Below are 22,438 nucleotides of genomic sequence, written 5' to 3' on the forward strand. Positions count from 1 at the left end.
AACCAAAATGGACTATAAGAAAGTTACTAGATTAAAGTTTCCTTTCTTCCTGGTTTTAGAGTGCCCTAATACCTTGATGTCTCAAACACATTTTTTTTTTTTTCTTTTTGCGGTACACGAGCCTCTCACTGTTGTGGCCTCTCCCGCTGCGGAGCACAGGCTCCGGACGCGCAGGCTCAGCGGCCATGGCTCACGGGCCCAGCCGCTCCGCTGCACGTGGGATCTTCCCAGACCGGGACACGAACCCATGTCCCCTGCATCGGCAGGCAGACTCTCAACCACTGCACCACCAGGGAAGCCCTCAAACACATATTTTTGATATTTCCTTCGGAAATTACTGGGTTGGCCCTAAAGTTCGCTCGGGTTTTTTCCACATCTTACCCAACGTATTTGCTGAATATAAGTGAATTTAGAATTCATTTTGTGAAAACACAGACTAACACAGAGTTTAAAACCTGTAACAGTTTTTTTGAGACACAAAGGATGGTCAAGTGGGAAAACTTGAAACTGTAAGAAAGTGTGACAGAACTGGGAGACCCATATAAGGCAGAAGAGTGGAAAGACAGGAGAATTTCAATGTACCTTGTTAAAAATACCTCTGCCCAGATCCCAGCTGCACCTCCCACAGTGAATTCAGGGTTTGCTACAGTCATGTACATGCCACTCAAAGTCCCTTCTTAAACTCCATCAACTGGCTTTCCACCTGAAAAACTCCCTATTTCTATGCTGGTAGTCAACCTGCCCATGAAGATGGCCTTTCCTCTGCCTGACAGACAATAACCCCCACACACCCCACCCCCAAACTATAAACCTTCTGGCTGTACCACAGTCTACATTATACACTGCCTCTTACAAGGCTGAAAGAGTACACTGATGCTAATTTTTAAGTAGCTTCCTGCTTGTTTTATTGAAGGTTGCATAAATAACCTAAGTAAAACAAAAAAAATTTTTAATTACTTATAATTTCCGAAATTGAAAGGTTATTACTGGATCAGAAACCTTACCACTAAAGAAACCAAGTATGTAAATCAAATATTCTGGTTAGAGAATCCTCTGGGGTTCCCAGGAAAAGAAAGTTCCTTTCACCTAAAATTTAGTCATTCTGTTTACACTGTGGTAACAACATTCTCAAATCTGAAACTTGCCATAAGCACTGCATCTACTAAGTAACATGTTCTAAGAGGGATGGAAGAAAGCATGCAGAAGATATTTTTTAATGGATTTTTCAATAAAGCATTGTACCACTGTTGTCCTTATAAAAAATTAATAAAAATGGAATCTTACTTGATATCATGTCGAAAAATAAATCCCAGATGGAATAAAGAACCACGTGTGAAGAAAACGGATTTATTAAACAAGAAACAAAAAGAACAAAATCAAAAAAAGGAAATCAATAAATCCAATTATACTGAAATTAAGAACCTCTGCTCGGGACTTCCCTGGTGGCGCAGTGGTTAAGAATCCCCCTGCCAATGCAGGGGACAGGGGTTCAATCCCTGGTCCGAGAAGATCCCACATGCTGCTGAGCAACTAAGCCTGTATGCCACAGCTACTGAGCCTGCGCACCACAACTACTGAGCCCGCATGCCACAACTACTGAAGACCAAGCGCCTAGAGCCCATGCTCTGCAATAAGAGAAGCCACCACAATGAGAAGTCTGTGCATCACAGTGAAGAGTAGCCCCCGTTCACCACAACTAGAAAAAGCCTGCAGGAAGCAACAAAGACCCAATGCAGCCAAAAATAAATTAATTAATTTTAAAAAAAAAAAGCAGCTTAGAAGTTAAAGTTTTCAAAGTAGCATTATCTTACACCGAATCAAAATTCCCAACATTTATTACAAAAAAAGTTTCCAAATACTGCAATATTATAAATGCTTGCCCATTATGCCTAGATCAAGTTTTAATTGCTAAATACTGATGAAAAGTTATAACACTATTTCAAATAAACCAAAAAAATTTCACTCAATTTGCATTATATTCCTCCAGATCAAACAACACTATCATGCAACTATCAGAGATATTTACTCTACCCAGTAGCTTCTGACATTATAAAATTTTATAGAGTCCTGAGTTAGGGGGTTTTGAGCACAAGTCACCCATTCTCCTTGTCTGGCCCTGCAATAAACCTTCTTCTGCTCAAAAAAAAAAAAAAAAAAAAAAAAAATTTATAGAGTCCTATACCAACTGGGGAAGTTGCTTTCTCCAGTTGCTGCACTATTTCTATTCTGCCACAGCAAGCCTTGTAATAACACGGCTATAAGACTAGGAAGCCATGTAGACAACTAGTTAAATGTATCCCAACTCCATAACAGCAGCAATCAAGCAAGAGAACATAGACTCTGAAAGCCAAAGAAGATTTAGATTCATCAGAATCTATATACTTTGTGTGTGTATATATGTGTATATACATACAAATGCACTCATGTATGTTTGTACATGTATGTCTGTATGTATAAGGTATCTTCCCACATTTCATTAGCCAGCATTTCTCACAGGTTGAAATTAGAATAGTATATCTTATATACTATTGATCTTAAATGTACTTAAAAAAAGGGGGGGGACACAATGTATGCACCATGAACTTAGTGTCTTACAAAACACTGTCTTCTTAAGAAGTTATAAGAAAATAATTCTGGCAGGCCAAAACTGTAAAAGTGTAAAAATGAGATGCAGCCACTGGAAGACATACAGGAAAAGGGCAAATCTATATCTACAGCAGCATTTCCTCAAAGTATATTCCTTGTATATTAATGTTTTTGTCACCTTGGATAGTCACTACACAGATGTACATTTTAAAGATTCTTATGGGTCCTACAGTAAAGAGGATTATTTGAATATTTAGTCCAGTGTTTTCCAAACTTAACTGGCCATGAAACCCTTTTCCCCCAATAATGTTTACTGATGTGACAGATTTAACGTTCTGCTTTTAAAGTGCTGACCTAAATGACTCATTTTCTCTTCACTTCTCTCCTAATAGACTCATTAAAAAAAGAATATAAGATCCAAGAAATTTCTCTTTCCCACAGAAAACTGACCTGAAATTTAAATCTTCTGTAACACTTTCATGAAGCATTTAATGTCTTCTCTCTGATACCACTGATAGAACAGCAAATAATATTTCCAACTAGGAAAACAAAACTTAAATCTTACAAATGCTTTATTCTAAAGGTATTACAAAAGTAAATTAATTCCAGCAAATAGTATTCTTAGAAACAGCTAAGTTTTATTATATTAACAAACTTCTAAGAATTTAAACATGGTAAAATAAAACTGGATTCTCTTGTTTAAGCATGGGATGCTTAAACTATTTAATAATTACAGAATGATATTTAAATTCTCAATTATTTACACAAAGTAGGTAACATTTAAGTAGAAAATCCAAAAATCAGTTCTATTTGCTTTTAGAATGTATCACTGCTTCTGCAATTATAATGTTTTCTTAATTTTGTAATTTCTCTAATTATGTTTTCCTTTGTTGAACATTAAAAGTAGTTTATATTATCATGGCACACATGTGAAAACAAGAAAAGTATGACCCAAGCCTTTGCTGAAAAACAGGATAATTGGGTAGGTTCGAAATTTTTTTAGAAGGTGGTATATTGAGAAATGATTAAACAAGATCTTAGCAAAATTTGGGCAGGGGGGGTGGAATCATTTAATTTTATCTAAAAATAATTTGAAGCTCAGAAAAAAAATCAACCAGATTGACTTTTTAAAGACTATGCTGGAGTCACACCTAAGCACAAGACAAAGAAAATGTATAGTAAGTCATGAATATATTTACTCAGGCATAAAATAAAGCACCAACGGTGGGGGTGGGGTGGGGGGAGGATACTATTCCACACTATGCTGAACTTCTTTTAAAAAACCTCTTTGGCGGGCTTCCCTGGTGGCGCAGTGGTTGAGAGTCCGCCTGCTGATGCAGGGGACACGGGTTCGTGCCCCGGTATGGGAAGATCCCACATGCCGTGGAACGGCTGGGCCTGTGAGCCATGGCTGTGGAGCCTGCGTGTCCGAAGCCTGTGCTCCGCAATGGGAGAGGCCACAACAGTGAGAGGTCTGCGTACCGCAAAAAAAAAAAAACCTCTTTGGGGACTTCCTGGTGGCACAGTGGATAAGACTCCACGCTCCCAATGCAGGGGGCCTGGGTTCGATCCCTGGTCAGGGAACTAGATTCCACATTCATGCTGTAACTAAGAGTTCCAATGCCACAACTAAGGAGCCTGCCTGATGCAACTAAGACCTGATGCAACCAAATAAATAAATATTTTTTAAAAAAACCCTGAGTAAATGACATACAATAAAGCAGCAAACCTACTTGCCTTGAAGGGGAACAAAAGAAGCAACAAAGACGTCATTATCAAGTTTTCAGTAACACAAAATCAAGAATATTATGTGAACACTATACATAAAGTCCTAAAATAAACAATTCCAAAGGCAAACAAACAAACCCCAAAACTGAGAGACAAAGAAAAAATCAATAGTAAGGGTGAAACAGATTATGGTGTTATCTTAAATGTAAAAATGACAAATTCTATTCTGAATAAGAAAAAGGACACGTAAAGCTATAAAAGGATTTTTTAAAAACTGCCTTCTTTTATTCTTATTAAAAAATTATAATTTTAGATTAGTAGAGTTTGGTTAAATTTTTTTTAATTTACTAGTGATGAGAAGGGCAAAAAATAATCAAAGGACTTTTTTCCCTCAAATCAAACTACTCACCAAGGAATAACTACAGCACTGAAAGGCCACCAACATTCTAAAGAAAGATATAAACCACTTCTGAATTTGAACTTTAACATACGTTAAACTTATAAAAATAACTCTTTTAAAACCTTTAAGCAACATACCACTAAGTCTTGATCCTGAAGCAAGTTACAAATTGCCTCATATAACATGGGTCTTAAGTCAGACTTGAATTTCACAGAAATCCACTGACCAATGAGCCAAATCACCCTGCGTCGCAATGGCTTATACCTAGATAGGGAAAATCATGAAATTAAAAGGTTACATATTTTAAGAAGCCTATTTCACTTAGTATATTTCATCGTTTAAATCTAAAATGTAGTAAGAAAACAATATGCATTTTTATATAAAAGTTTAAAAGCACTTTTAAATGTACCACAGTATAAATACTAACGAAGTTCTGATTTGAAAAACTGAAAATTCTTAGGCAGATATATTGTAAATCTGATTATTTTGTATTAAAGAATTACAACATAGTTATGTACATAAAAACCAAGTCCACTTCTGTTCCTTAAAGTAACCAAAAAAAGTTAATCTAAATAGGTATAACTAGCAAATGTTCCAAACCCTAAGGCTGGACAGGCCCCAAAAAGTAATAATAAAGGAATTTTCCAATTCCAATTCTGTTAATCTCCTAAAAGATTATTTTCAGAACACTGTGAGAAATCTCTAGACATATAAAATATGCATATAAATTTATACTGATTTCAGCTAAAGTTTCTAATTTTGTAAAAGGTGCCCGATTACAAATTGTGACTCAGATTACCAAAATAATGATTTGTATTTTTTAAGTTATAAAACATTTACAGTAACATGTACATATACTTGTTTCTCTATGGCCATCTTTGCTAAAGAAAAGGAAGGTTCTTTAGGCAAAGAGAAAAATCACTTGTGTCCAAGAATTCCACCCACAAAGTCTCTTCTTGATATTATATTTATTTTAGTGGCAAGATGATATTTATTTCTGGGTGAAAATGTAGCAAACTAATGAATATACCACATTTTTTAGAAAATTATAATCTTATATGATTAAACACGTAAAAAGAATTATTCACTAAGTTCCAAAAGAAGTGTATTCCCTGCTTTCAAAATGTTTAACATACCTAAAAGAATTAAAGACTACAAACCTATATACTAGGATTGCAGAAACGAAAGAGAGAAGAGCAGGCAGAAGGAGATGGGATTTGAACAGTCTTTAAGATAAATAGCATTTGGGGCAAAAAACTGAAAAGACGCCACTTCAGGGGACAGGGGCAATTTGAACAAAGTCCCAGAGGTGGAAGTAAACAAGACTTGTGTAGAGTAAAGGAAGGAACCACAGAGTCTTTAATTTTGGATTGAGATCTCTGGGATTACCACATTCAACATTCTGTTCTCGACAAAGAGAATGAAGCTCAGAAAGGTTCAAATTCCAAGATGACAGTCACTTCTGGGCAAAGTTAAGAATAGGAGTCAGTTTGTTCCTCAAAGTGTGGTTCCTGGACCGCAGTATCATTATCTGGAAGTGTGACAGAATCACACAATCTGACCCAGACTGATAAACTAAACCAGAACCTGCATTTTAACAAGATCACCAGGTGATTCATATGCACATTAAAGTGTGAGAAATACTGGTCTAGTTCAGTTCTGTCCAAAAGAAATATAATGCAAGCCAAATATGCAATTTTAAATTTGTTAGTACCCACATTAAAATAAGTAAAAAGATGCATGTGAAAATTTAATATTTTTATTTATTGCAATATATCCAAAATATTATCATTTCAACATGTAATTAATACATGGTTGATCAGTCTAGACTAAACAGCCTATAAGGGTTTAAGGACAAGCAAAGTGCACATGTGTCTCCCTACTAAAGGCTTTCTCTCCAACAGAGGCTCACTAGCTCTCTGAGGGCAGAATTGAAGCCCATCTTATTCACCACTGCCTCTACAGGACACAGCAAATTCCAGTGCTGAAAATATTTGATTGAATAAATGACTGAATAACTGAATGGATAGCTACTTAATGGTCAAAATTACTTTTAAAGTGTCTCCAGCTCTACAATTCTATGGCTCTAAATATTTATAAAATGATCCATATATAGATAGTTTTCTATTCATTTATTAAAGTAGTCAAGATATGTTAACTGATCTATGACTATATGCTAGGCATCCTGACAAGTACCACATCTACAGAATAAATCACTAGAACTGCACGATTCAAAACAAGAAAAAAGTATCTTGGAATTTTTTTTAGGTGTCTAATTTTAAATGAAGAAAAATTTTAAAAATTATGAAAGACCCTTTCCCTTCCATTTTACTCATTCAGTACCTAAAATTAAAATAATTAGGCAAGTATTTAAATGTATATGCAACAGAAGAATTGGGCAAAAACCCTACTAAATGTCAGATAGATCTGTACTACTGAATTAGGCACCTCAATACAAGCCTAATGTGTGTCCAAATACTTTTTGCCATGGTGTCTCTGCAACTCCTTCTCCCCAAAGACTTGCAGTATGCTCTCTCCGTGTGATCCCAAGGCAGTCACCTTTGATGGATGTTACTTTGGTTAGGCTACTTCTGGCATCAGGCCTAGCCTCTATTAAGTCTCCAATTGGCTTCCTTTTGTATACAATTTCTTTCTAGAATTCAGAGATCTCCATCTTCTGTTACCTCTGCATAAAATTTCCTCCTGCAAATCCCATTACTGGGCATACAGCTGGAGAAAACCATAATTCAAAAAGACACATGCACCCCAGTGTTCACTGCAGCACTATTTACAATAGCCAGGTCATGGAAGCAACCTAAATGCCCATCAACGGACAAATGGATAAAGAAGCTGTGATACATATATACAATGGAATATTACTCAGCCATAAAAAGGAACGAAATGGGGTCATTTGTAGAGACGTGGATGGATCTAGAGACTGTCATACAGAGTGAAGTCAGTCAGAAAGAGAAAAACAAATATCGTATATTAACGCATATGTGTGGAATCTATAAAAATGGTACAGATGAATTGGTTTCCAAGGCAGAAATAGAGACACAGATGTAGAGAACAAACGTATGGACACCAAGGGGGGAAAGCGGGGGTGGGGGGCAAGGGGGTGGTGGTAGGATGAACTGGGAGACTGGGATTGACATGTATACACTAATATGTATAAAATAGATAATTAATAAGAACCTGCTGTATAAAAAATAAATTAAAAAAAACAAAACAAAACTAAAAAACAAAAATTTCCTCCTGCAAACTAGCTTATGTAACATCAAATACTTCATACATGTCACAATTCACATTTGAAGTAAAATAACAAGAAACGATTTTGCTTATTTTTCAGTTATAAGATTCACAAGTCTTATTCCTTTCTACACTGGACACTATCAGCTAAGTCAGACTATGACTTTTTTAAAATTTTAAGCAATTTTCATGCTTTCTTGTCTTCATTAGAAAATCAATAAGATGAAATAAGTATATAACAAACACAGAGTTTTATACTTGCCTATTGTGAATGACTTGTAATTCTGGAAGAAGCTGGTTTTTAAACCACTGATCAAAATCAACACTGTCAAACAGCTCATAAGCCGCTAATCCAACAGCATTATACACTAAGAAGAAAAAATTTAATTTCAGATACTGGGCAAAATGCTAATTGTCCTTATGCAAGAAAATAAGCCTTAAGGACTACTTTGAAATATGTAATATGTTAATAGAGAGAAATCTACAATATGTTAATCTGGGAAATTATTTAAACAGACATTTTAGAAACATTATTTAAGTTACTTTATGTTTTTCTTAAATACTCAGTGCTTTCAAACAGAAAATTACATTCATTTAAAAATATTCAAGTCAAATTATAAAAACAACATCTGCTTCCAAATAGATGCAATATTTTATGCTATGGGGTCCCTAATTATCCTCTTTCCAGCCTCTTCTCTCACCACAACCCATTAAATTCCATGTTCCAATTAAACAAAAATACACCCAATTCAAAACTTAACTGGACTTGTTCCTCTTCCCTTCAAGTTTCTGTCCCTACTGCTCCTTCTGTCTGGAACCGCCCCCTCCCCCTTATTAACTCTCACTTATCCTGTGTTCGCACAGAACACTTCTTTAGGAGCCTTTCCCTGGGTACACCAAAACTACCTTGTAGTTTTCCACAGTACTACATAATTACCACCTATTGTAGCATTAATCAACTGATACTATGTTATAATCAACTGTCTGTTTACTTGGCTATCTCCACCACCAGGCAGCTCCTAAATTTAAGGTATCTTTGCATCCCAACTCTCCCAGCATAACACCTGCCACAAAAGAGACACATCATCTTCTGAAGAAATGTTTCTAAATCATTTTCGTTTAACATACCAGCATCTTTGATTAACAGTGCATTCATATCTTCCACGTTAGTGGGCCCTGAAAAAATAAGTATCAGCAAACGTAAATAAAACTAGTTTTTAAAAGATATTTAAATTCAATTTGTTAGTTTCTCAATTCATTAAGTACAATATATTTTGTGATATTACATGTAGGTGTAAAGAGAAAGTTTAAGTTTTGTTACCATCACCGTTAGAGAACACAGATACAACATGTAAAGCTATATTACAATTTTAAAAAATCATTATAACATATATGGAAAATGTTATGTCAAGCAGCGTTCTAGAAAAATGTATGCCAAATTGCTAACTATTGTATTGTACCCTGATTATAAGAGATAATTCTTAGAAAGAATAAAAAGATGAATCCCACAATAGAAAAACAAAAAGAACAAGTATGGGCAATTCACACAAGAAGTTCTAAACATAAAAAATAAACCAGGTTATGACAATACATTAAAGGGTTAACAACAAAATGCAAAGTACAAACAGAAAAACGAGAGCCATTACATAATGTGAAAACTTCAGAATAAAAGCCGGCAGTCTCTGCACTACTCTCCAGAAAGGAGACTACCATGGTTAAGACAGGAAAAAATACAGTTTACTTAGTTAGTATATTTCTTTAGAATAGAAAGTTTTCTAGCAAGTTTATCAAAGCACCTTTCTGCTGCTAAATATGATTTCTTAAGCTCACTAGTCCAAATACTAGAGTTAAGTACAGCCCCAAATAAGCAAATCGCTCCAAAACTAGAAAGAAAATAACTAAACTGAAATTACTGAAAACCTTACCACCCCATAGAGCAGCTTACCACAGTGTAACCTAATTAGCTTACCCACTTTCCTACAGTGGTTCAAGAAAAACTGAAAATACAATTATTATTCAAATTATCCTTAAAAACGAACACAAAAAACTTGATTGATAGCTCATTTCTTCCCTTGGTTTATAACTTAAGCAGGAATACTCTATTAAATTTTTGAGAAAACAAAAGCCTAAAAAGTGAGCTACCCTTTATAATACTACAAACAAGATCAGGAATCTCCTTCTCTACAGGAGATTCTCTTGCTGTTATTTCCTTACATTACTACCTACTCAATACTTGAACCCTTATAATGTGACTCCTGCCCAAACCAATCAAGTAACCTGTTTAAGACTCTAAAGTTCAGGATAGTCTTTGATAGCTTTCCCTTGCCCAGCAGTCAGTTAATTGCCAAAAGTCAATCAACAGTTACTGAGTGTGCTAGGCGCTGGGAACAAGGTGTGAACAACACAGATGTGTTCATGGCCTCCTCTCTGAAATTTATAGTATAGAAGAATAGTCAGTGATAAATCACTTTTTACAAATGAATCTATTTACAAAACAGAAGTAGAGTCACAGATGTAGAAAACAAACTTATGGTTACCAAGGGGGAAAGGGGGGTGGGGTAGGGATAAATTGGGAGATTAGGACTGACATACACACACAACTATACATAAAATAGCTAACTAATAAGAACCTACTGTGTAGCACAGGGAACTCTACTCAATACTCTAATGACCTATATGGGAATAGAATCCAGAAAAGAGTGGACATATGTATAACTGATTCACTTTGCTGTACAGCAGAAACTAACATACCATTGTAAATCAACTACTCTCTGATAATAAAAATAACTAAAAAAATGATAAATCACCTGTGACACTTAAAAAATTTAATTACTTGTGTACAAAGTACAATCATCAAGCGCTAAAAATTTCACTTCATCATTTTCTCTTAAATCCATTACCTTCTTTCCATTCCCACTGCCACTATTCTAAGGCTAATAACATTTATTATTTTAACTTCTTCTCCCACTACTTCCTACAGCATGCTCCAAATAGACTATTTCTCCAACCAATATACTTGACTGCTATTTTGTTTATGCTGCTAGTATGCTTACCACAGCAAAATCTAATTACCACATTCAAGGCCTATCTCATTTGTGAATTGCCCATCCTTGTTTTCTATCTTGAAGGCCACTCTTTCAGAAAAGCACACATTCTGTCTTTCTCAAATTCATGTCTAGTATATGATCTAGGAAACACTGCACTGCACATAGTAGGCACTCAAAATATTTTACTGAACACTAATTAAAAGATAAATCAAAGTATCACAAAATATACCTCACCTTGAAGTGTTTGCATCATTTCTAAAAGTACAGGAGTAAGAGTCTGGTTATATTCATGGAATATATCTATAAATAATACTTCAGTGCATGGCTGTTGGGGGAAAAAAATTTCTAATGAAAACAATGGTATACTGCATTGATTAATTCTACATTAAAGCAAAGAATACTCATTCTTAAAACTGTTTCCAATTCTTGATGTTTTTTGAAAAAAAGTTTATTGCTGTTTTTTGTAAACACAGTCAGAAATAAAATCAAATTTAATAATTTAATTATTAACATGGAATGTTTATTTCACTATTTCAATCATTTGGCATTATGCATTCCAAAACGCCAAACTGTGAAGAGGAGAAATTTACATGTTTAATTAATAATTCTTTAAATCTAGAAAGCAATCTGGAGCCACATTCATTTACAGAATTATAAATGACTGTCCAGGAATTAATGTTAAAAACTGTATATTTTCTTGGCAATGACTTAAGTAACAACAGCAATTCATGAATTCAATTCACCAGAGTTGTTCTTCCTTTAACAGACACAAAAAGAAATCACAAATAAAAAGAATGATTCATTTTCATTCTTAAAAGTACTGAATCACTAGATGTTTCATAATATAAAGTATAATTAAATGTTGAAGGTATTGTGCTTTATGTTTAAAAAGGAATCTTACAGATATACAGACTGAAATATGTACAGATGAAATGACATGTCATCTCAGATATTTACTTCAAAATAATCTAAGTGGTTTGTAAAAGAGTGCTTCTATGAAACAAGACTAGCCATGAGTTGATAACTGATAAAATAGGTTTCGAATACAGAAGAGTTCATGATATTATTCTATTTTTTAATATGTTTAACATTTTCCATAAGAGAAAGTTTTAAAAACTTAAAGCAACAAAATTTTTTAAAAAAACTTTTAAGTGGGATTCCCTGGTGGCGCAGTGGTTGAGAGTCCGCCTGCCGATGCAGGGGACACGGGTTCATGCCCGGTCCGGGAAGACCCCACATGCTGCGGAGCGGCTGGGCCCGTAAGCCATGGCTGCTGAGCCTGCGCATCCGGAGCCTGTGCTCCACAATGGGAGAGGCCACAACAGTGAAAGGCCCACGTACCGCAAAAAACAAACAAACAAAAAAAAACTTTTAAGCACTAATATTTTCTATGGAAGCTTATGAAACTAAAAACTGTAACACACTTAGGAAAATAATGGCAAATTACGTAAATTATGTAAACACAACAAAAAGAATAGTTCAAAGACCACATTTGATAAATCTTCCTCAAATGTTGCCCTTATCAATAAATGTATATTTAAAAAGCATTCTATAACTAAAAGCAATGGGCTGGTCTCTGAGAATCATATTAGATAGTAAGAGAAATAATGTATCAAAAGGAGCTTTATAATTACTGAAATACTTAGGAGGAAAAAAATCATTCTAGCCAAAAAAAGGTAGCTTTCACTGCAAAAACATTTCCTACTTCTGCAATGACAGTTATTTCCCAATCAATTTGTAAAATGAAGAAAAATTCAGTTTGCAAAGCTCCAACTTAAACAAAAATTTCAGATCTAAGTTCATAATTTAATTAAGTACTTTCCTCTCAAATATGGACTCTTGCAATTATGAATAAATGTTCCCTGTCTGACTTAATGCTTGAAATCTTCAATAGAGTATCATTCTCTACTAAGAGTTACAGAAGCATTAAACTTTTCCCTATCAATTTTTCTTTCAATCAATACTCACCCTCAAACTGTATTTCCAAGAATCTCCTCCTGTTTCTTCCACTGCTGCAATTAAAAATATAACAAATGATGCTCTCCACAAATGCAATAATGTTGTTTCCAAAATCTCAGTTTGGAAAACAAAGACTTTAAATAATATCAATATAATATAGCTGTGAACTGCTTTAAAATAACACTGAGAGCGCATGCTTGGGAACACAAGGCCTTACAAAGATTTCTTTACTATAACCTACAGATCGTATCTGTGTACATCATAGTCATCTATCAAGTGCTCATATCCATAAGGATTCTTACTTTCATTAAGAACTCTGTATGGAGGAAAGCTCAAAGTACTTGTCACTCCCAGAGTATGTGACATCACCTGATACACTATCATTACAATCCTGAGAATCATTTCATACAATAATGATGTTTTACAAGTTCAAATGATTAGTCATTTTCCATAAATTTCCTATATTTAAAGTAAAATACTTCAGGGACTTTTAAAACTCTAGGGATTCAGTGTTTCATCTTATAATATTATATTACTGCATTAAAAAAAGCAATAAGAAGCATAAGACTTTAAGAGAAAAAGCAAAAACAAAATATGCATTATACAGTGTAGTGCTGTATTTTCTAAATGGATTAAAATATTTTTAAATGAAAAAGAGAAAGAAGATAAGTCTTACAAAAATGTTTAAGGTGTTCTAAAAATATTGGAAACACGTGTATAACTACACAAAGGCACCCAGCCAAAGGGATGAGTAGAGGTTAAAATCTAGCCTATGTCTGACCATGGCTGAAGCAATTCACACACGAACACTTTATTCACACACAGGTACTTTATCAGGTACACAAGTCCTTGATTTTCTGTAGCAAAGGACCTGATATTCTATCTAGTACTAAAATTCATATAGATAAAAAGAACTCCTATAAAAACATTTTAATCATCAAAAAATTAATTTTAAATTAAAACTTAAATAGGTAATCCATTCGGCAATTCAGAAATTTTCATCTCCAAACTTCGTTCTGAAGTAAAAATTTCTACAAATAAAAAATAATACAGAATGAACCACAAAGGTAATAGAGAAAGACAGTTAATTTTATATTTTTGTTTTAAACTACAGGATATATTCATAACATCTAAAAAATTTTATGTTTTTGGAAAAAATTTTATATACTTGAACATGCATTCATTTTCTCCTTCTCAATTTGTACTAATGGCTAATAAAGAGAGAATGATAAGCTAACTTTTAAAAACCAAGATTCTCAGAACAAAAGTACTACATTAAAATACAGTGTTATTATACCTGTCATTCAAACAAATGATATCTATTGATGGAAGGGGGAAAAGAACCATGCAAAGACTGAAAAACGGATACTTACTAAAGCCTTCTGGGTCTTCTTCCCACATTGTCAGTTCTTCTTCAGTTAACAGAAAATAATGAGAGACTAATCTTCTACATATCTCTGTCAAAGTGGGATATGTGAAGAATGCCATCTTAATCTTATGAGCTTCAAGAGTTTCAGGGCTGCTATCTAGAAAAATAAAATTTCCAAGTCAATTGTACAGACATTCTACCCAAGTTGGATTATGTAACTTAAATTAAAAAATACCTCCTATATAGTGGTGTATAAATTTTCATTTATATTATGGACAAATCTCAAAGATGCTCTTGCCTTTATTCATACCACACACACATCAGTCTTGCTTCGTCTTACCACTATAGCTTGTACATTTCCATGCCATATTATCACACCACATTGAAGTGAGTTACTTATGTATCTCTCTCTCTGTCCTACAAGACTTTCTCATTCATCTCGATATACATGTACATGAATGAATTCCAAATACAGTTTACCCTTGAACTTTGCGAGGCCATTTACACTCAGATATTTCAACAGTAAATACTACAGTACTACATGGTCCGTGGTTGGTTGAATCCTCAGATGCATAGGAACCGCAAATACAGATGGCCAACTATAAGTTATACTCAGATTAACCTCCTCATTGTTGGAGGGTCAACTGTAATACAACAAACAATTTAATCTGTCTAGAAGCAACATCACTTTATACAAGGTCAGAGAAAAGTTTTAATTGTACAAATAAATACAGCCTACAAATGAGCTGCAGTGGTTACCAGAGGGCTTCAACTGATGTTCTACTGTGTTGCAAAAGAAAGTTTACTAAATGCACTGTATGGTTTCTAAAAGCTGGCATTCACATATTAAAGGCTCAAATCCTTATCTCTATTTCATGTCCCAGCAATATTTTATTTTTCAGACTTAAATAAATGAATTTCAAAAAACTTACATAAAAATAGCAATTGCTTCATGCTTAGATTAAAATAAGGAAGTGAACAAAATAAAACTACCAGTTAAGCATTACCTTCAAAGTTTTTGGATGGCTTATAAGCATAATTTTTGACAATCATCTTAATAAGATTCATGCACTGGACAATGAATCGTTCAAATGTAACTCCTTCACCAACTTCTGTAAACACATAGCTTACAGAAAATTCCAGTGATCTCTGAATTAGAGGAGTAAATGAAAAGGGATGCTGATCCAAGAAGTCCAAAAGCTATAAAGAAATAAAAATTAAAATGTATCAAATTCACATAGGAAATATAATCATTCATAGGTATATCTCATAACTTTGGTAATAAACACTTAGCAAGTTTTGAACCTTGGTGGGAAGTCCATGTATATACGTATATGCAGTTTCACATGTAATAGACATGTAATATACTTCCTGGGATACATCATACAACAGTGGATTAAATCAGATTATATCTCATTACCTGAACTCTCTATTATTTCTAGTACAAGGTTCAAAATAAACTTACTTCATACTTAATTTGATATCAATGGGCAAATGTGATACAAAAAGTACAAGTATACAAAAGATAGGCTTTTAAAAAAGTAATAGATAAAGGCAAAGAATCAAAAAACTATCCTGCATCAACTGTATTTCAATGTATCAAACAGTTGATGAGACAGATTTCTTCCTTATAGAAGAATTCCAGCTAATAAATTCAAAAGGAATAATAGAGTTACATTGCCATCATTTTGTAACCCCTCATCAAACAACAGATCTAAGTTATGATCATCAATGGCTGCTAAATAAGGGAAAGGCTACTGAAGAACTTTACAATAGCTCACTCATCAATTTTAGACAACCAGACACTGTGCATTTCCTGATGTGATACAATAGGAAATACACAGCATCACCTGTAAAGTATTCTTGTCACTGCCATCCTCCTCCCAAAAAAAAAAAAGGCCTGAATGTGATCAAGCCTCTGTATCTAACTAGAAATTTATAATAAATATGGGAGTAGGAGGGGTATAGAGACAAAGAAATATGTTAAATAACACATCAGGATGTAGGCAGCCAAATCCACAACATGGAAAACTCTACAGGAAATGATCTGTTATCTCAACAAATAAGTAACAAGAAAGAAAGAAAAAAAAGACATAAAGAGAACCAACACTACTGAATCCTTATTCAAAAAAAAAAAAAACTATAAAAAATTTATGAGAGAAATCTGAAAACTGACTAAATATTTAGATGATATTAAGAAGTCATTCCTACTTTTTAAATGTGATAATATTGTTAGATTATATGTTTTTTTTAAATCCTTCCTCACTTAAAGACACATATTCAAATATTTATAGATAATACTATGTGATATCTGGGCTTTGCTTTAAAACAAACAGAAAGGAAAGAGAAGCAGCATACAGGTAAAAACAGAATTGACCATGACCTTATTTTGATAATTGCTGAAGCTGAATGATAACCTCATGTGATTCAAAGTTACTCAGTTCTATTTGGAGGCATACTTTAAATGTTCCAATTTAAAAAGCTTTAATAAAGTCATAAGACCATAAATATGAATTTCATAAATTATATACTCACACTGTGTAGTCCCACTGCCTAACCACATCATTTTGTTTTACTTTGCTATGTGTTTTTTGTTTTTAACTTAAAGGATCTAAGTCAATTTTATCTGGATCTTGGATGAGGTGGGCTTTGCTGCTGAGGCTCTTTGGACCATGAGAGTTGGAAATGAAGACAGAAACTGAAAGTGAGTTGGAAATGAAGACAACTGAAACTGAAAGTAACTGCTACCCAACCACAAAAAATAAGAACAGCTCATTTCTACTCCTTTGCTCCACTGGCCCCATCAGGGAACAGACAACCTCAACCCTATTAATGATCCTTCAATGAAAAGGGGGAAATATGCTACAGATTTAGATATTGCCACCTATCTTCAAACACCTGTTTTAGGGCTATGCAGTCCTCCAACCAGGTCTTCCTCACTGCTATACCCAATTCTTTGTACGTTTCCCAACCTCCAAGACCAAAACCTCGTAAAAATTAATATTTTTTATAAAACTTAATTTCATCAGAAATACATACACACTGCCTAGTACAATGCACCCATATAATTATATTCAAAAGATATTTGATATTAATGATGATAATCTGTCATTATGAATATAATGATTTCCTAGTATTATCTACTGCGACATCTTAGCTGCTTTCTGCTGAACTGCATTGCTGTCTTCTTTATCTCTGCTTTTTCCAGTGGGTTTGAGAATAATGAGCCTTATGGGAATCAACTTCTCTAATATTTATTAGGACTGATTTTTTTTTTACATCCAGGTGACATACACTATGATATATGGTATATAAATTTAATTTTTATATGCATTCTAAAGACTTCAAGATACAAGGGTTTTGGGGTTTTTTAGCTTTCTTATACACAGTAAGAAAATAAGTTACCTTAACACTAAAGTGAAAGTGTATGCTTATTAAAAAATCATTTTCCTTCCTAAATTTGAGTATATACATTTCATTTGAGAAAACATACTTAAGATAAAAAAAAAACTTACCACTTTAGTAAAAAGAATGATGGTCTTTTCCAGTCTATCTCTACATATATTATCTGTACCTATACTTCTACCTGTTAGAAATACATTTCAAATATTAGTAAAAAATTTATAATATTCTAGAAATTCACAACCAAGACAATGACAAAACTTTTTACAAAAATACTGCTCAGATTTATTTTTGCACATTTTGCATTATGTGCATTTTTGCACATTTTGCATCACTAGTGTGTATTCCCAACTCTAAACAAATAAACAATAAAAGTTAAGTTTTTAAAAAGCAATACCAAGACTTGTACTTGACACAGTAAACTTCAGTGCCATATTTCATAAAATTAATCCTAAAATACAAACTGAGCCCATTTCACAGTAAAAGGATAGCAATTTTATCCATAAAATCAGGAATCACAGTTTCAAAATCTAAACTAGTTATATCTGAAATACCTATCAAGCAACATAAGTAAAAACACAGAATTCAAAGATTAACATAATCATTATTTTTCCTATATCGTCTAACAATTTTCTTCTGATAATTTCCCTGGTATAATTAATTTCTGTACATTCAGAATAATGTCCATCAGCTCATTAACTATCTTGCTCCCTAATCATACTAATCATATTCTGTCTCAACAGTTATGTCATTCTCTTCTCCTGGAAAGACTTCTATTCTTCCTTCTTTTTCCCCCAGGGGGATGACCAGAGGAAAATGACCATTTTTAGGGAAAAAAAACTGTATTATATGAGCTGTCTTATTCATCTTTACATGCACAGTACCCAGAACAATACCTGGCAACACACTCAATAATGATTCTACTAAACCGAAAATGACTGACATAAAACAATCAGCAACTCCCTAAAAGTGAGTACACTAAGGTATCTTCTCAGGATAGTAAGTCTCCCAATACACTCACACATAAAAAACATACACGTATACAGGTTATACATACGTGTGTGTGCACGCATTCATGTGTATCCTGTGTATGTTATGTGTGTGTATCCTGAGCAAAGGTGCTTATAATCATAGGGAAGAGAAAAGGATAACAAACAGACCACCAGTATAATACAACACAAATGCAAATGCTAAATTCTTTCGTGTGGGAGAGTGGATCAGAAAGGGTCTTATAGGTAAGTCAGAAAGGTTAATAAACAAGGGATTTACAAAATGAATGTAACCATTTAAGAACATTTATATCAAACAGATACATAAAATGTACTAAAAGAAACAATCAATAAAAAGTCTAAACAGCATTTGACATAGGGTCTACACTTATTATCTGCTAAACATACTACCGTTGTGGATGTCTGCATGGAACGGAGTAGTAGCAGCAGTAGAAATACAGAGGAAGGAATGGATACAAAATAATTTTATTTTTTAAAAAACATTTCCTCAATACTTAGGACAAGACTGGTATATGAAGACAAAGCTGAGCTTCCAATTTAATTTCAGATAATTAATTACCGAGATAACAAGATTTTAGCCACTCCAGATTTGCAAGTGCCAAGCGGAAGCTATTAATGAGTAAGGATTCTACAGTTAAAAACTACTATCATGGAAGTACTTACTGCACTCCAGAAATTGTTTTAGACGTTCAAATATTCCATGTAAAAAACCCTAGAAAAGAAAAAAAATTTTGAAGAGTCTCAATTTATTGTTATAATTTTACCTTACACTTTTTCAGGGAAACTAAAACATACTTATCACATCATATTAAAAAGTTAAAATTAGATAAAAATCATTCCATTATTATAAAATGTCTTCAGTCTTCCACAACAAAATAACTATTTCATCTCCTCAGTGTCTCATTTCAATAACCTAAATCACTTTGCAATAAATAAAAAATTATTTATTAAGCATTCTATTTCACTACATATTCTCTATTCTCCTTACTGTTTTATTTTTTTTATAGCCTTATAACCCCCTGACATACTGTTTATCATCTGTCTCCTCCCTCTAAAATGTAAGATCCTTAAGAGCCAAGAACTTTTCCTTGTTATTTTGCTCTATCCCAGAATCCAGGAATGGTATTTAGCAATAATAAGTACTCGTAATATGAATAAATGGTAGCAATTATTTATAGCAGAGTTCTCAATCTCAAGTATTAAAAACATTAGCCTTCAGATACCAGAAAAGGCAAGACTCACCATTTACCATATGGGTCCAATACACCTTTACCTTTTAATATATATTTTAAAATATTATGAAAATTTCACAGAAATAGGGCTTTCCTGGTGGCACAGTGGTTGAGAATCCGCCTGCCAATGCAGGGGAGACACGGGTTCGAGCCCTGGTCTGGGAGGATCCCACATGCCGCGGAGCAACTAAAGCCGTGTGCCACAACTACTGAGCCTGCGCTCTAGAGCCCGCGAGCCACAACTACTGAAGCCCACGCACCTAGAGCCTGTGCTACACTACAAGAGAAGCCACAACAATGAGAAGCCTGCACGCCGCAACCCTGCTGCCACGACTAGAGAAAAGCCTGCGCACAGCAACAAAGACCCAACACAGCCAAAAATAAAATAAATAAAATAAATTTAATTAATTAAAAAAACTTTACAGAAATAAATATAAAGGAATAGTGAAAAACAACTTTATTAAAAATTTTTAAGAATTTAATTATCACAGACTTCTTTGTATCAATAAATTCTGGTGTATAAACATCATAAAAGATGTCACGTGTCCTGCTAGCAAATGAGATGGTCCAGGTTTTTGTCACAAAATACTACACAATGAAGGCCTTCCTGATGAATGACTAACTAGAACAGAACGCTCTATTTCTTCTTTGAAATATAGAAATATATTGTTCACTCATCAATTCCTGAGCCTGAGACAATTCAACTAGGATATCATCACCTGAAGACACAAAGGCTGGGATTTCACTTAGACAATTTCACTATCATCACTAGGGTCTAGAGTGCTGCTACTGGTCTCTCTGAGAGCATCCATCTTCAGATTCATGTAAAAATTATAAAACATTTTCCTGTTAATTTTCTTTTCTCAGCCATTTCGAGCAGGAAATGAAAAATCCTGAACTCTCGACTGTGTTAAATGAAAGCTAATAGTAAAGAGATAGTGTTTGTGGTCTTTTACACCTTCCTAAAAGACGATGCAATACAGTAGACAACACTGTAAGAAAACTGCAGGACAACAACAAATTTCACTATTGCCTCATCCTCTGGCAATCTCATCATTCTTTCATTTTCATACTATTTCAATCTTTTTAAGCACAGTTGAGAATAAGTAATGATAATTAACAATAAAATAATTCCTAGGATGATGAAACAGCAGAATGTTTCAAAACAGGAAAAATAAAATCACCGAGATCCCATATGTATGTTAAATTTATACAGGGGTTCAATGGTCCCATATAGTAGCTACAAGATAGAAGGAATTTTATTCTATTTTCTTTTAAATATAATTTGTGTACCAGTCAGGGTTCTCTAAAGAGAGGAGAAAATTATAAAGGCCATCAATTTTAAGCGCATCAAGAGGATCAGGAACTTACAGAACTAGACCATCGACTAATCTGCAATCCAAATCAACTAATTCACTTGACTATTGTTATGTAATAATAAAGTAAGAACCCCTTAAAATTATCATTAAATGGTCATTTACAGAGCATTTTAATTAGGTGCTGAACTCATTACAAAAATCATTATCTCCCTTAATCCTCACAACATCCAATGGGATATGTACTATTATTTCATCTCGTATTACAAAAAAGGAAACTCAGTATCAAGGAAGGTAAGTAAATAGTCTGAGGTCATGTTATCAGGAAAAGGCCAAGCCAAGATTCAAATCCAAATTTATCTGCCTCCAGAAACCCAGATCTCATGACTATCATATAGTGCTTCTTAAGCATCTTTTAAATTCCATGTTATTTTAAAGATCTTTATGTTATTTGAAAAGTTGCCCATAATTTGTTAAAATTCTATTCTCTTTACAACTAGTCAATATACATTAAATGCCACAACACAGCATTTATAACTGAGTAAAGGCTGACGTACAATTTCTGAGACAGAAGAAAGACTCTCAAGGAAAAGCCAAAGGCTCACAAAATAGGGATAGTATTCACTGAAAACTATTATTCTAGTTTACAGAAATATGATTCAAATCAATTCATTTTCACTAAAAAAACCCTGACATATTCAGTATTTTAGTTAATGTTATGGTACTCAGAATAATATTACATAACAAGATAATCACTGAGTCTTCTGACATGTTTCTACCATATCATATAGTCATTCATTTAACAAATAACTACTGAACATTTTTATACTGCAGAGATTGTTCCAAGCTCTGGAGTGAACAGTGAATGAAACAAAGTCTCTGCAGTCATGAAACTTACACTCTAGTGAGGGAAATGAGGGGGAGTTGTCAAACTGGTTTCTGGAAAATGTTCTTTGACAGCATGACAATAAATATAGATATTTAAATGTATCAGTATTTAAAACTGGGATTGTTTTTGATATATCGTCAGGCAATTTGGTAATATATATCAATATCATCAGTGTGCATACACTTTAACCCAACATTTCCATTTCTAAGAATTTATCCTAGAAGATCACTTAGAAAAGTACACAATGACAT

General features: G+C 33.8%; 1 protein-coding gene across 10 annotated transcripts in view; it reads right to left on the reverse strand.

The window, feature by feature from the left end:
• Window positions 1-22,438, reverse strand: part of IPO11 (importin 11) — a 263,491-nt gene that overhangs the window by 175,234 nt on the left and 65,819 nt on the right. For all 10 annotated transcript variants that reach the window (XR_004486171.2, XM_049707903.1, XM_033437895.2 and 7 more), the window contains exons 8-16: window positions 19,414-19,462; window positions 17,854-17,924; window positions 15,346-15,538; window positions 14,343-14,495; window positions 12,979-13,022; window positions 11,245-11,335; window positions 9,092-9,139; window positions 8,226-8,331; window positions 4,852-4,978 (exon numbers count right to left, since the gene is read on the reverse strand). Coding sequence is in view for 9 of the 10 variants with exons in the window: in XM_049707903.1 (XP_049563860.1) it covers window positions 4,852-4,978; window positions 8,226-8,331; window positions 9,092-9,139; window positions 11,245-11,335; window positions 12,979-13,022; window positions 14,343-14,495; window positions 15,346-15,538; window positions 17,854-17,924; window positions 19,414-19,462 (882 nt within the window). In the remaining variant the exon portion in view is untranslated. The remainder of the gene's footprint in view (window positions 1-4,851; window positions 4,979-8,225; window positions 8,332-9,091; window positions 9,140-11,244; window positions 11,336-12,978; window positions 13,023-14,342; window positions 14,496-15,345; window positions 15,539-17,853; window positions 17,925-19,413; window positions 19,463-22,438) is intronic.

This window comes from Orcinus orca, chromosome 3, assembly GCF_937001465.1.
Source record: "Orcinus orca chromosome 3, mOrcOrc1.1, whole genome shotgun sequence".
Lineage (NCBI taxonomy): Eukaryota > Metazoa > Chordata > Mammalia > Artiodactyla > Delphinidae > Orcinus > Orcinus orca.